General features: G+C 40.0%; 1 protein-coding gene across 1 annotated transcript in view; it reads right to left on the bottom strand.

The window, feature by feature from the left end:
* WDR70 (WD repeat domain 70) overlaps positions 1-16,036 on the bottom strand; it is a 263,694-nt gene that overhangs the window by 234,462 nt on the left and 13,196 nt on the right. The window contains exons 4-5 of the mRNA XM_065406340.1: positions 14,021-14,141; positions 7,326-7,524 (exon numbers count right to left, since the gene is read on the bottom strand). Coding sequence (XP_065262412.1) covers positions 7,326-7,524; positions 14,021-14,141 — 320 coding nt within the window. The remainder of the gene's footprint in view (positions 1-7,325; positions 7,525-14,020; positions 14,142-16,036) is intronic.

The raw sequence follows: 16,036 nt of genomic DNA, 5'->3' as shown, positions 1-16,036 counted from the left end.
ATGTACGTTTGCTAAATGGATGGAACCACTACTGCTAGTTTCGTGGCAGCTCTAGAACGTCAAACGAGGGAAGCCCTTCAAAGATGGAGAATATGTGAAAGAATGTTTCATTAAAACATCCGAGCACCTCTTCGGCAATTTTAAAAACAAAGATGAAATAGTTAAGAAAATTAGAGAAATGCCATTATCTGCGAAGACTGTAACAGACAGAAGTATTAAGATGGCCACAGATGGCGCAACGCTCTGGGCGGCGGGGCTGTGAGCTCCTGGGGCAACACAGCTGCAGAGCCCGGCCTAACCCGGTGCTCTGTGCTGCGTGGTGGCGTGGATGGCTCCAGCCAGGTGCCTGTCCTGGTGCTCTGGGCAGCGCGGCTCTAGCACCACCAGCCACCGGTGCTCCAGGCAGTGCGGTAAGGGGACAGGGAGCGGGGGTGTGGATAGGGGTCGGGGTGGTCAGAGGGCGGGGAACAGGGGGGTTGAATGGGGGTGGGGTCCCGGGGGGATAGTCAGGAAGGAGGGGGGGGGTTGGATGGGGTGATGGGGGGCAGTCAGGGGCGGGGGTTCTGGGGGCGGTCAGGGGAAAAGGATCAGGGGGGTGGATGGGGCAGGGATCCCGGGGGGGCTGTCAGGGAACGGGGGGGGGTTGGATGGGGCAGGGGTCCCGGGGGGGCTGTCAGGGAACGGGGGGGGGGGGGTTGGATGGGGCAGGAGTCCGAGGGGGGGCATCAGGGGGTGAAAAGCAGGGGGGGATAGGGGGTGGGGGTCGGGCCACGCCTGGCTGTTTGGGGAGGCACAGCCTCCCCTAACCGGCCCTCCATACAATTTCCAAAACCCGATGCAGCCCTCAGGCCAAAAAGGTTGCCCGCCCCTGGTCTACCGGATACATACAGTCAACTGAAGAAATACGCATGTAAGCCTCTCTCAATCTTTGGTTCAATGTACTTCTGTGAACAAGTGTTTTCCAACATGAATTTCATCAAAAACAAACTGAGGAGGCAACTGCAAGATATTAGTCTTGAATCCTGCTTGAAAATGAAAATCATGGCATATTCACCGAACATTGAGCAACTCTCTAAAGATGTCCAACAGCAGAAGTTGCATTAAAAGTAGTGGTGAGTAGTAATAACTTTAATAAGTTCAATTATTATTATTTAAAACATTCTAACTCTACAAGTAGCTTTGCTTGTGATGTGGCTCTCGAAATATTTTGGTCAAAGACAAAAGCAAAAGGATGGCTCTTCTTTGAAAGGTTGCCAACTCCTGGTCTAGGTATACACTTAATTGTTCCTCAGCATGGGGGATAGACTACATGACCTTTCAAGCCCTACATTTCTATGATTGATGCACGTGCTGTATCAATTCTATGAACAGTTAGAAGACTTGAGATTCCATGGCTGAAATTTACACTTTGTCAAGGAAACAATTAGCTTCCTATAGGGTCAAAAATGTAGAAAAGTGTCCTTCAGCGGAGTCACATCAGCATAAAAATGTTGTAGCAGAACAGAGAATTGGGCCCATAATCTGTTTAGAAACAAAGAGCATATTCCTGAACCAATCCTTTCATTTAATGTCTCATAGCACTTCCCCTACAACTCCCTCCAGGCTGAGATATAATCAGGAAAAAGGGATCAGGGAGTTCTCATAACATCAACACCTGCTTTTCTTGTGGCTCAGAGGATCTTACTGTGATCAACAATCGATCAACAGGAAATCAGGAAAGTGCAGATGTTTCCTTATTCCCTTCACAGGAAAGAAAATAGCTAAATTCAGGCGCAGCAGTAATGGGAGGCTCTGGACCCCAAAGGCCTCTGGCATCCATGTTGACACAAAATTTTCCCAGTTACAAATTAACTGTTTAGACTGAAAACCCACAAGTCTCATATTTCTGCTCCTCTGCTTATTCTCAAACAAATCTAATCTAGACTTTTTTTTTTTTTTAAATTATTGTCTTTAGTTCAGACAAACTTAAATCACATCCGTCTGCTGTTACCTCTAGGTCTGAAACTTTTCATTCGGGGTCTTTTAATCTGAGTTCCCAGTTGCTGCCTTTCCCCTACCCCCCTTTTCCCCCACACCCGCAATCAGATGTAGTTATTTCATTTACAGTCATCCAAACAGATAAAAATCAATACAGAGCAACCATGTAAGGGCATTTCTAGAAAGTCAGACTGTCAACCAGAAAACAAGAAAGCCACTGAGAAAGGTCACATTTGAAAAGTAAAGTCAGCTGGTTCAGCACATTGTTTCCCCTTTGGCATTCTTAAGGGATTTACAGTACCTCAGCAAGAATTTAACTAAGCAAGCTTCCCATTTCCCTATGGAGACAGAAAGTGAAAAGATTCTGTATTCAGAGCTCAAAATCCACATATCAAGGCAGTTATGCATGTAAGTCTGTCACAAGTTCCGACATATCTCAGCAACAGTTTATGTATCAGCTACCACATGTATATTATTTATTGCATGCTTATATTTATGACTTATATTTATTGCACGCTTCATCCCCAAAGATTTAAATGTATATATGTAAAGCACTAAGGAAATACAGCATCTTTAATGGAGGGCAACAGAACTGGCATACAGCAGTAGGAAGTCAGGGAATCCTGTTATAACATGATGCCAATCTGTAATGGGAACATTGTTCTACCTCGCTTTTTATATTCCCTACACCACTGTAATGAAGGTTCTGTTTATATCACAAATTGGAACAGTGGGGTAAATGGGACCCTTGATTCACATGTAGTTAATAAAATGAAATGCTCTACTTACAATATAAATGGCAAGGCACTCATGCCTAGCACCCTGTCCACACTATATTGTTGTTCCTAATACATTTCATATACAGTTTTCTTGCCCAACAGGGAGATGGGTTTTCTGTGGACAATAATAATCTATAAAACTATTATATAGATGGTTACTGTTGCATCTTTAGCATTATTTCATAACACTGTTAAAGTTTCAACCACAGTGATAACAAAGGCTAAGATCAATGTTGAGCCTTTGGTGGCCTGTTCAGGGTGTGGCTTATATTATATATTAGCCTGAATTTCACGAGGAAGAGACCCTACCTTTCCAGTGTTTTCACTCTAATGTGCACCAATATATTTATCTTGCTTGTCAGTATGTTTTCTCCCACCTCTCCCCCATAAAGATAACAATTTATATGAAGTATTGCATCACACAATAATCAGCTAGCTGTGCAAAACCACAGCACTTGGGTCATCAAATCTGCTCTTGGCAGAGCTACTATCTAGATCTTTCAAACCAAGATCTTACTTAACTCTTTAAAAAAAATCCTATATATGCAGGCTAAGCATGCCATTAATCACATAAGAAGCTAGGTCCAACAGACTACGTATGAGGCTACAAGCCAGGATCTCTCAAATTGCAACTGCTACTTTGGCACTGGCTTACCACTTTGGTCTTGGGCAGATCATCTCTAAATACAGGGGAAGGGATAGCTCAGTGGTTTGAACATTGGCCTGCTAAACCCAGGGTTGTGAGTTTAATCCTTGAGGGGGCCACTTACGAATCTGGGGCAAAATCAGTACTTGGTCCTGCTAGTGAAGGCAGGGGGCTGGACTTGATGACCTTTCGGGGTCCCTTCCAGTTCTGTGAGATATATGGAGATATACCTAACTATAATAGTAATTCTTAAATAAGAGTGCGGGATAATTAGGTAAAGTTTATGCAATGTTTTGAAGATGGAAATGTTGAGTATTGTCCTTGAAGCAGATCTGTAAGAATTTTTGCAAGATTCCCTCCATTGTAGCAGTGTATGCAAACTGCCCCCCAAAATCAACTGGAAGAAGCATTCCAGATATTTTAAATTCAAAATTTATTTTTAATTCCTTCTCAGGCAGACCCACTGTGTTACATCCCCCCAGCATGGCACCACAACCACAACAGAAGTATCAGTTTCCTACTTATTTGAAAAAACAAAGAGATAAATATTGAGCTTATAGCCCACAAAAGCTTATGCCCAAATAAATTTGTTAGTCTCTAAGGTGCCAGAAGGACTCCTCGTTGTTTATACTTTCTGTGTTATTCACACCTCTGTTGTGATTTAAAAAAATAAAGAGGGTGATGGAAAAGAAAGACACTAAGATGCAGACACGTATGGGGGAAGTGAAATAATTAAGGAAAGGAGTATTTATAAAGGTAAATTTCTTCTGTTATACATTAGTGAAATAGAGAGACATGAGGTTTAAATTTGGTTTTAGTTGGCCATGTATAAAAACATGATTTAAAGTTTATACTATTTTAATTTAATTTAGTATACACTGAAATCTTTAGAGCTTCTAGCAGCAGAACTTCTAATTCCCCTGGGATTAGATATTCTTGTAGGACTTGATTTCCCAAGCCCAGCTGTTTTGCTATGTGTGGCTTCAACTATTCAGTGTTACAAAGTAGTTGCAAGCTTCAGAAGTGCTGACAGAAGAGCTGAAGGGTTTAGGTGTGTGGAACTGCTTTCTCGCTCTGTCCTAGAGGAGGGGTGGGGGGTTGTTTGGGTTTGGGTTTTTGTTTTTGTTTGTTTTTGGAGAAGAGGATGGGGACAATCCCACGAGAGCCATGATTTAGAAGACATTCCAACAACCCTCCAAAGTAAGATCAGAACACGTGCTGAACAAGCACAGTTTTTGAAATTTACCATTTTTCAGTGGTTACCAGCACAATGTTACCAGCTATCAATATACATGTTTTGTCAGGTTTCTTCTTTGTGAAATTGTCAATTTATATTTTCTTAACGTGATTAGAACCTGAGACATACCATAATGTGTGTTCGTTCTCATGCTAGGGTTCCTTGCAGTTCACCATTTGTTGTTCATATTCCAAGACTGCACAGAAGTAAACTTGTTTTTCCTCAATGTCAAAAAAAATTAATAGTTTAACAGACAGTAAATATAATTCTACATATCTTTTGGCTCATGTGTTTAAAGATGAAATTCCTAGTCAAAGGACTAAATTTTTCAGATTTTCTAAGGACTCAAAGAAGAAAAAAGCATCAAATCGAGAAGAAAATGGCAAAAGGAGATGACTCCATAGCACTTTCTGTATCAAATGAAATCTGCTAGTATGGAGCAGTATGTCCAGTGGGATGACTCTCTCCACATCATTCAACCTCAAAGACAAGGGGATTCCTAACATAGGTCGACACTGAACCTGAAGTTAATTTAAGCCAGTTCTGTATCAGCATGGAGCCACCAAAGCAAGAGGAGATTTTAGGGGCAGCCACCAACAGGGGACCCATGGAAGCATTTCTTCTGCTCCCATGTGGGCAGGGAAGATGTTCAGAGGGGATAAAAATACACAGATCTGGCCCTCAGAACATGAGATCCACAATTTAGGAAGCCAAATCTTGTTTGGTTCTGCAGTGCGGAGGAGGAAGGAGACAGAGGCAAATCACACCCCATGAAAACAATCAGGATGACTCCATAAATCCAAATTAGCTGAGTTTTTCACCACTTACATAGGAATAACTAACACTGGGCATGCTTTGGCCCTTGTAAGCAACACAATCCAGAATACACAATACAGTTAAGCTACTGTATAAGAATTCTGAGACCTTAAAAAGCATTCACTTGAATTGTATTGGGTTTATCTTCTAAGCCATAACATGTTATAGACAGACCTGATAAAATGAAATTTACCATGGACACTTCTCTATCACAATTTCAGCCAGTAGTTCTGATCTTGTATATATATCATGGTTCACTTGGGATAAGGCAAACAGCTACAGATAAAATTAAAATCATCCACAACTTTTACTCAAAACTTCAAGATAATCAGAAATTCTTTCAGCACTACTTCACACAATCCCCCCACCAAACAAAATAAACCCCACTTAATTATGGGGGAAAGGCAGTTTGTTTATTTTTCTCATTTTTCTGCACAACTAGGTTTTATATAGACAGAGAACCAAAGCATTACAAGTGAAACTATTTTCTGTTATGGCAGCTACCAAAGAATATTGGAAACGTCACAAAATCTCCAGTTCAAGGGGATTTGAAAAAGCAGGTGGAACAAACCCCCAATTGATTATGCAGCAATAAGCCCGTCAACAAAACATGTGCAATATCCATTCTCTTGATATTTAAAAGCAAGCAAAAGACAGGCTATGTTTTTCTCTTATCCCCAATTTACCATTCCCTTCCAGACTGGAACAAGCTGTTCTGTTATTTATTTGGATTTAAAGAAAAAATAATCAGACATATTTGCATTGGTATTTTTCCTACCCCCTCCCCCCCCCCCCAAACATTTTTGGCAAACTTACTCTGTCTGGATTTGTGCCTCTTATTTGGGAAAGGATTATATTCACTGCTTCAATAAGCAAACAATACTAAAGATAAATAGATTGAGAAGTGATTTTGCAGTTACTAGTTGCTTTTAGCATGTTACTAATCACATTTACATTATGGAAACAACTAGAAATAAAACCATTTAACTTAGCATGTGAAATTATTTTTTTCCTGCAATAGTGTCCTAGTTTGTCCCTTTATAATAATGACATTATAGAAGATCTCTCTTCAAAAAACAGAAAAATATTTTATCCCATGGTGGGGGGAGGGAGATATTAAAAATCTCTCAAAAGAGTGCTCAGTGGAAGGGATTCTGCAATACAAAACTGCACATTTAACAACAGAAAGCAAACAATTTTCAATAACTTTTAAGTCTCGACAAGTGTATGATAGCCCTTTTGAGACGTGAAACATAAATCCAATCCTTAGTTAATTTCCCCCCCATCTATCACATACACTATGGATTGTACTGCTGGGTTGTTCTGGAATACTGACATTGCTGTGTTTATGTTTAAAGCATTCAAGGGGTTTTTTTTTTACTACAGAAAAAGAAGATAACATAGATTTGGTAAATAGCTACTAGAAAAACAAAAAATCTTGTACCTACAAGCAGCAGCAGCACCATTTAAGCCAGTGGCCCTCAACCTTTCCAGAGTACTCTACTCCTTTCAGAAGTCTGATTTGTCTTGTGTACCCCAAGTTTCACCTCACTTAAAAACTACTTACTTACAAAATCAGACATAAAAATACAAAAGTTTCACAGCACACTATTACTGAAAAATTGCTTACTTTCTCATTTTGTCCGTATGAAATTTTAGTTTGTACTGACTTTGCTAGTGCTTTTTATGTAGCCTGTTGTAAAACTAGGCAAATATCTAGATGAGTTGATGTACCCCCTGGAAGACTTCTGTGTACCCTGCTTGAGAACCACTGATTTAAGCTGTACAGAAATAATAGTTAGTTACATGTGAAGATCTGCACAGCATATTGAAACATTTATACCTTCTTTAGGAAAAAACCAGTACTTACATTATCTTCCTCTTGCATGTCGTCATCATCATCATCATCACTGTCCTTATACCCTGGTGGAAGTGGTGGCCCAATAAATTCATCATCGTCATCATCATCAGTATCCTCTGCTGGTCCTTGAATGGAAGTTTGGCGTGGCAAAGGAGGACCAATTAATTCTTCATTTGAACCATCTTCACTTTCACTACTTTCTGCCTCTCTGTATGAAAGAATTGTTAAAACGGTTACTTAAGTAACATGCAGCATTTCTATAGTGGTTTTCAGAAGCACTCAGCATTGGCCTAACTTTGCTCTCATTGAAGTCAATGGCAAAACTTCTACTAACTTCAATGGGAGCAGAAACAGGTCCACCACAATCGTCAAAGCAATTAAAAAAACTAATAGATACTGTAATGACAGGCACAGTGCAAGAACCTAGGGAGAACAGAATACCGTTGTGAAGTAGATAGATAGGTAGGTATGGTGAAATCTGTGCTAAAGCAGCCAACCAAGGGATCACTACACAGGAGAACAGAAAAAGTTAGGTTTTGTTTTAATTAATGGTGGTATATTAATATGCTTTCAATGTCCAGTCACAGCAGTACTTAATTATATATCACTTTAGGGTCTGATTCTCCAGTGCCTTGCACCTTGTGCAGGCATTTTACACCCGTGTAAAGCAGGAGTAAATCAAAATGGCAATGTTTCAGACTCACTGTGCACAGGTGTAAAGTGACTACACAAGGGAGAAAGCAATAGAGAATAAGACAGAGAACATGCAAAATACAGTATAAGCTTTACAACCCTTAAAACTTAAACAGAGGAGATCATGCACTTTAGACCAAATATTTAATCTCCACTGTCATCTCCTAGTATAGCCTCCGGTGTAAAGCTCATGTGCTATTACCATTTCACACAGGGAATATCTATTGAAGTCCACAGGAATTGTGCATACACACATCATTTAATCACTAAAATTTTTGAAAAGTAAAACTGCATCACAATTACTGGTCACATAGAAGCGACTAAAAATAAATGCTCTTGTGCTCCCTCTGCTGGCTCTACAAAAGCAGTTAGCCACTTCACAGTTGTGCTAACAGCAGTTGTTATACCATTGCAAAAAATAAAATAAATTAAGTATTGCGCATAAAAAATTGTGTTAATTGTAAAATTAATGCTCCCAATACAGATAAAGTGCTTTTAAAAAAAAAAAAAAAAATCAGAAGTCCCTATCAAGTTCAAGGTCCTACTGTATGTTTGGTAATATATAAACACATCAGAAGAGACAGCCCCTGCCCTAGAAAGCTTATAATTTAACAGGTCTGTTTTGAACAAAAACTGTGAGCAGAATGCAATAAATACAAATATTTTAACTAGGGCTGTCGATTAATCGCAGTTAACTCATGTGATTAACTCTAAACATTAGTCGTGATTAATCACAATTTTAATTGCACTGTTAAACAATAAAATACCAATTGAAATTTATTAAATATTTTGGATATTTTTCTACATTTTCAAATATATTGATTTCAATTACAACACAGTATACAAAGCAGACAATGTTCACTTTATATTATTTTTTATTACAAATATTTGCACTGTAAAAATGGCAAACACAAGAAATAGTATTTTTCAATTCACCTCATACTAATACTGTAGTGCAATCTCTTTATCGTGAAAGCGCAACTTACAAATGTAGAATTTTTTTGTTACATAACTGCACTCAGAAACAAAACAATGTAAAACTTTAGAACCTACAAGTTCACTCAGTCTTACTTCTTGTTCAGCCAATTGCTAAGACAAACAAGTTTGTTTACATTTACGGGATATAATGCTGCCCGCTTCTTGTTTACGTCACCTGAAAAGTGAGAACAGGCATTCGCATGGCATTTTTGTAGCGAGCATTGCAAGGTCTTTATGTGCCAGATATGCTAAACATTCATATGCCCCTTCATGCTTCGGCCACCATTCTAGAGGACATCCTTCCATGCGGATGATGCTCATTAAAAAAATAATGCATTATTAAATTTATGACTAAACTCCTTGGGGGAGAATTGTATGTCTCCTACTCTGTTTTACCCACATTCTGCCATATATTTCATGTTATAGCAGTCTCCGATGATGATCCAGGACATGTTGTTCATTTTAAGAACACTTTCACGGCAGATTTGACAAAACACAAAGAAGATACCAATTTGAGATTTCTAAAGATAGCTACACCATTCGACCCAAGATTTAAGAATCTGAAGTGCCTTTCAAAATCTGAGAGGGACGAGGTGTAGAGCATGCTTTCAGAAGTCTTAAAAGAGCAACACTCTGATGCGGAAACTACAGAACCCGAACCACCAAAAAAGAAAATCAACCTTCTGCTGGTGGCAGCTGACTGACTCCAATGATGAAAATGAACATGCGTCGGTTCGCACTGCTTTGGATGGTTATCGAGCAGAACCCATTATCAGCATGTCCTCTTGAATGGTGGCTGAAGCATGAAGGGACATATGAATCTTAGTGCATCTGGCATATAAATATCTTGCAACGCCGGCTACGACAGTGCCATGCAAACGCCTGTTTTAACTTTCGGGTGATATTGTAAACAAGAAGTGGGCAGCATTATCTCCTGTAAATGTAAACAAACTTGTTTGTCTTAGTGACTGGCTGAACAAGAAGCAGGACTGAGTGGACTTATAGGCTCCAAAGTTTTATATTGTTTTATTTTTGAATGCAGTTATTTTTTGTACATATTTCTATATTTGTAAGTTCAACTTTTGTGATAAAGAGAATTCACTACAGTACTTGTATTAGGTGAACTGAAAATACTATTCCTTTTGTTTCATTTTCACAGTGCAAATATTTTTAATCAAAAATAAATATTAAGTGAGCACTGTACACTTTATATTCTGTGTTGTAAGCGAAATCAATATACCGTATTTGAAAATGTAGAAAACATCCAAAACTATTTAAATAGTTAACTATTATTGTTTAACAGTGTGATTAATCGCGATTCATTTTTTTAATTGCGCGATTAATTGCAATTCATTTTTTTAATCGCTTGACAGCCCTAATTTTAACAGTAAACACAAATAAAAGACTATTCAATGTAGTTGGAAAGTTCAAGTCAGACTTTTAGAACAAGAATTGAACATATACAAGTTGTTTTAAAATCAGATTTAAGAAAGATGTTCCAATCTGCACTATTCTGAGTACAAATCTAAATTTCTCAACTCTTAGATGAATTCTCAGATCTCCAAACACATCTTCCAGTTAAGAACTGCACACCAAGCAGGAAATACTACAACACAAGTATTTTGTGCATAGCCTGTCAAGTTTAGTTCTTTACACTGAACAAACACCATCCACCCAATAAAGGAGATACTGAATACTCAGACAGTAAAACAACGAGGGACATGCAAAGTCCTAGATGGTCAGGATATGTCTATCTAACAAGTATGACAATGTTCCCTGTAATTATAGTCCAAAATTTCTATACATCTGAACAAACCCATAATGTATTTATAATTGTCAGGCACTGACAACATGCTGAAATGCAACAAATCAGTGACATGGTCTGTGACTCAAAAAATATATAACCGTAATTGTGTGCTTGCTTCACATTTACAATTCCTCCAACATAGAATCAGAATACATTGTAGATCCCTATTTTCAAAATGTTGAAAGAGAGTAAAGAGGAGATCCTGCAAGCCTAGGAGAGATGGAAGGAATAAAATCTTCTGTTGCCCCTTTACTCCTAAAAGGTGAGGGGGGTGCGGGGAGGAAAAAGAATAGAGAGCTGTAATAAAATGCTGGAGTCTCTCTGCCCTGCCATGTCTCCACCCCACTCTATTATGTTTTAGTGTAAATTTACAATCTACTGGTTTTTGCTTTCTAGATGTTAGCAGGTGTAACCCCTTATAACAATCATAATTCTTAATACATGCATATGAATATACCAATAGCTTAACTATTAGAACCTTCTCCTCATAGCTAATTTAGGAATCAACATACTGTAGCTGTCTCGTTTTTCTCTCTCTTGTGTATATATATATGTGCCAAAATATTAAAAATTATGTGCACAATATTTGAAAATTGTGCAAATTTTATTTGTCAAATAAATGTGGAGGTTCCAGCATGGCATTGGGGAGCACAGGCCACTGGCTGCGCAGAGGTGGGAAATTACTGTGGAGCTCCCCCCTAGGACATGGACTCAGCGATGAGGCTGCACCCAACCCTGACACAGCACAAGGACAGGGCCCTGCCCCTCCGGGCCAGGTGCACCAGGTGTGGGCAGGCAGGCTAAGGAAGGCAGGATCCAAGTGCGGAGGAGTTTAGTGTGGGGGCATCCAGGTGTGGGTTGAGAGGGTTCTGTGTGGGGCAATCTGAGTGTGGGCGGTTCAGTGGGGGATCCGGGTGCAGGAAGGATCTGGATGAACAGGGGCTTGTTTGTAGGATTCTGGGTGCAATGGTAATGGGACTCTGCAGGGGGGTGAAGGTAGTTGGGGCTCAGCATGGGGGGTCAGAGTGTGTGAGAGGAGGTATAGCTCGGCACAGGGTCTTGGTGTGGGGGGGTTCCAGATGCTGGGGGAGTGGGGAAGGAATCCAGGTGCAGCTGTTTGGGGCTCAGTAGGGTGGGAATCCAGGTGCGGGTGGCTCGTTGGGGTGGTCCAGGTGCAGGGGGAGTGGGGCTCGTTGGGGGGTTCTTGGTGCGAGGGGGGGTGAGGCTCAGCGGGAGGGTCTGGGGGTCTGTATGCATGGGGGTTTGGTGGATGGGGGAGCAGCTCCCGGTACAGTAATCCCTCCCCCTGCAGCTGAGAAGCAATGGGTGCAGGAAGCTTGGGGGGGAAGAGGGGAGTATGTAGAGCTTTCTACAGCCAGGGGAGAAATCATGGGGTGGGTCTGGCAGCCTCAGATGCTGTGAAAGGGAAGAGGAAGTCCCGTCCTCCTAAGTCCAGACGAGGCTAGTAGCTGAGCCTGCCGCAGGGTAGGAGCCACCAGCTGGGTCTTCCCTATTCCTGCCCCCTGTCCCATAGTGATTTACCTCTCTGCCAGCTGCCCGGGGCATGCAAAACATACTGCTGGGTGCGGTCTCATGACCACTCTTGTGGCTTCCCTTTGCTTCCCCATCAGAAAGTCATTTTTCTGCAGGGAAGCAAAGAAATCTGCGGGGATATAAATTCTGCACATGCGTAGTGGCGCATAATTCCCCCAGGAGTAATAGAGAGAGAGAGAGAGTGAGAGTGTGTGTATTATATAGATATAAAACTGTCAAGAACTTCTTAGGTTAATTTTAGTATGGGGTGTGGCTAGATTACTCAATGTACTTGAAATACAAAGACTAAATATTGAGGAGAAAAGTTACCATCTGATGGCTAGCAGAACAAGTTGGTTACCTTGGATCAGTTCCCTAATGACAAGCATCACAAAGACTGCTATATTTGGTGCAATTTTGGTAGTCTCAGTAGAGAGGACAAAGGTCTGAATTATGGGCCTTAACTAGCCTCTCACTATTATGTATTGTCCCTCCAGATTAACACTGGGCACAGTGACACATTCTCTTCCCAGCTTCCTGTCTCTTTCAGCATCAAGTTCAAATCCCTTAGCATAACTTTCAAGGTAATGTGTAACTCTGGAATCTGACTACAGCTCAGACTTTTTCTATCAGACTCTCACCTCATGCCCTCTGGCAATCCCAGAGCCCCAATAACATCAATGGAACTCCCCCTAGTTACAATGGTTCACCTGCATGAATCGGATTGCTGAATAGGGTACCTTGCCTTCTCCCACTTTCCAACCTGCATAGCCAATCTATTCTTCCTCAAATCCCTTATCCAAAAGAAATGTGTTCTGAGAATTTTCTATTATTCTGCCTCCTCTTATCTCCTACTTTACTCCTTATATTTAAGCCTCCCCCTCACACACAATGTGCAAGTCTCAGACCTAATATCAGTCACAGCAAGTTTAATTGTAACCCTCAGCCTTCCATTAACAAGATATCAATACTGAAGATTAGCATTTTAGTATGGTAAGAGTGTAGAGAAAATATTTATATTTTTTTCAGTTTACTGTGTGCATTTGACAGCACTTTGTGTATAGTCAGTTACTTAAATCACTGGCCACAGTTCATGTGAAGTTTTCCACATAGCAACAGGAGAGAAAACAATTTTATAATAGAAATTGTGAGCACTATAAGGCAACTAGTACAAAACTATGTAGTTTTATAATTATATGTAGCATGCATGTAGAGGCTACATACATATATTGATTTGTTTTCCAGTCTATATGGACAAATGTGTTTTATCCAATTTTAGGTGGCAACAGCAGCGGTTTGTTCCTTGATTTGACATAGTTATGATTGTTTATTACTTTGACCCACTGTCCATGACTTTTACTTGACTTCATTTTTTTTTTTAAGTACAAAAAATTGGCAGAATCTAATGTATAAAAAAGAAAACAAGTGCACAAGCCTTAACAGTGAGATGATGGCAACCAAAATAGCACACAGCCTTTCAATGTGTTTATAAGCCATAAAACTATTGTAAATTGACAGACCATATTAAGAAAGTGTAGATTAATAATTGCAAATTACAGTGAAACAAATGTCAGTTTACATAGTTTTGTGGACACAAGTTCAGTGGCCCCTGTCCTCCTCTCAAAAGAGTTCAGACAGTCCTTCAGACAAAACAGTTGTAAGATGGTATGATGCTTCCACTATATCTAGGTACCTGCAAGTTAATGCGGAGCAAGCTCCCATCATACTTGAGCCTGAAGCTGCTGAATCAACATCTTCATGTTGGCTTCTTAGTTCTTTTTCTGTCTGGGCTTCCTCTTCTCTTGCACGGGCTTCTAAATATGGAGTGAACATGCAACTGTTAGATCTCCATGTTTTCAGCATGTAAATTAATGAAAACCTGGTTCTTTTTGAGACAGTATTACTAAATTCTTCATTTTCAGACATATATTCCAGAAGTATGAAGAGATGAAAGTAGAGCATTTTAATTTAAACTGATTGGTTAACTTACCCACACAATAAAAATGCTAATTTCCTTTACATTTCTGTCATTTTGATACCGAAATGCTTACCCAAAGAAACAAACCTCTCGGGAAAAGGCAAGCTTAAGATGCTAAAACTGTTAGCTCATACAGAATAAATATGTTTTATAGCATATACCACTGTTTCACATTTGAACATTTTCAATGTCAACGAGGTATGATTAGTCAATACTGATCTTTAATTTTTTCTGGAACAGGGTATTGGAAATTAAATCAGTTGAAGCAAGTCTAGTACACATGGGTGTCATTAAGTTTGTTACAGCTCTCACTAGTTACTTCCATTTTCCTCACTATAGAGGAGTCCCTATAGAACCATCTGTCACACTGTTTGGAGTTTCAGAGTAGCAGCCGTGTTAGTCTGTATCCGCAAAAAGAACAGAAGTACTTGTGGCACCTTAGAGACTAACAAATTTATTTGAGCATAAGCTTTCGTGGGCTACAGCCTACTTCATCGGATGCATGTAGTGGAAAATACAGTAGGAAGATTATATATATATATATATATATCTATAGATAGATAGATAGATAGATAGATATATATATATATATATATATATATATATATATATATATATATATATATATATATATATATATATATATATATATATATATATATATACACACACACACACACACACACAGAGAACATGAAACAATCGGTGTTACTATACACACTATAAGGAGAGTGATCAGTTAAGGTGAGCTTTTATCAGCAGGAGAGAAAAAAAAAAACTGTTTGTAGTGGTAATGAAAATGGCCCATTTCCAGCAATTGACAAGGAGAGATGAGGAACTGAGGGGGGGGGGGGGGAGAGAGAAGATAAGCATGGGGAAATAGTTTTATTTTGTGTAATGACCCATCCACTCCCAGTCTTTGTTCAAGCCTAATTTAATGGTGTCCAATTTGCAAATTAATTCCAATTCAGCAGTCTCTCGTTGGAGTCTGTTTTTCAAGTTTTTTTGTTGTAATATTGCGACTTTTAGGTCTGTAAATCGAGTGGCCAGGGAGACTGAAGTGTTCTCCAACTGGTTTTTGAATGTTATAATTCTTGACGTCTGATTTGTGTCCATTTATTCTTTTACGTAGAGACTGTCCGGTTTGGCCAATGTACATGGCAGAGGGGCATTGCTGGCACATGATGGCATATATCACATTGGTAGATGTGCAGGTGAACGAGCCTCTGATAGTGTGGCTGATGTGATTAGGGCCTATGATGGTATCCCCTGAATAGATATGTGGGCAGAGTTGGCAACGGGCTTTGTTGCAAGGATAGGGTCCTGGGTTAGTGTTTTTGTTGTGTGGCGTGTGGTTGCTAGTGAGTATTTGCTTCAGGTTTGGGGGCTGTCTGTAAGCAAGGACTGGCCTGTCTCCCAAGATCTGTGAGAGTGATGGATCGCCCTTCAGGATAGGTTGTAGATCCTTGATGATGCGCTGGAGAGGTTTTAGTTGGGGGCTGAAGGTGATGGCTAGTGGCGTTCTGTTACTTTCTTTGTTGGGCCTGTCCTGTAGTAGGCGACTTCTGGGTACTTGTCTGGCTCTGTCAATCTGTTTTTTCACTTCAGCAGGTGGATAGTGTAGTTGTAAGAATGCTTGATAGAGATCTTGTAGGTGTTTGTCTCTGTCTGAAGGGTTGGAGCAAATGCGATTGTATCGTAGAGCTTGGCTGTAGACGGTGGATCGAGTGG

Source organism: Emys orbicularis, chromosome 6 (genome assembly GCF_028017835.1).
Source record: "Emys orbicularis isolate rEmyOrb1 chromosome 6, rEmyOrb1.hap1, whole genome shotgun sequence".
Classification (NCBI taxonomy): Eukaryota; Metazoa; Chordata; order Testudines; family Emydidae; genus Emys; species Emys orbicularis.
This window is presented reverse-complemented; position numbering and strand designations above follow the sequence as displayed.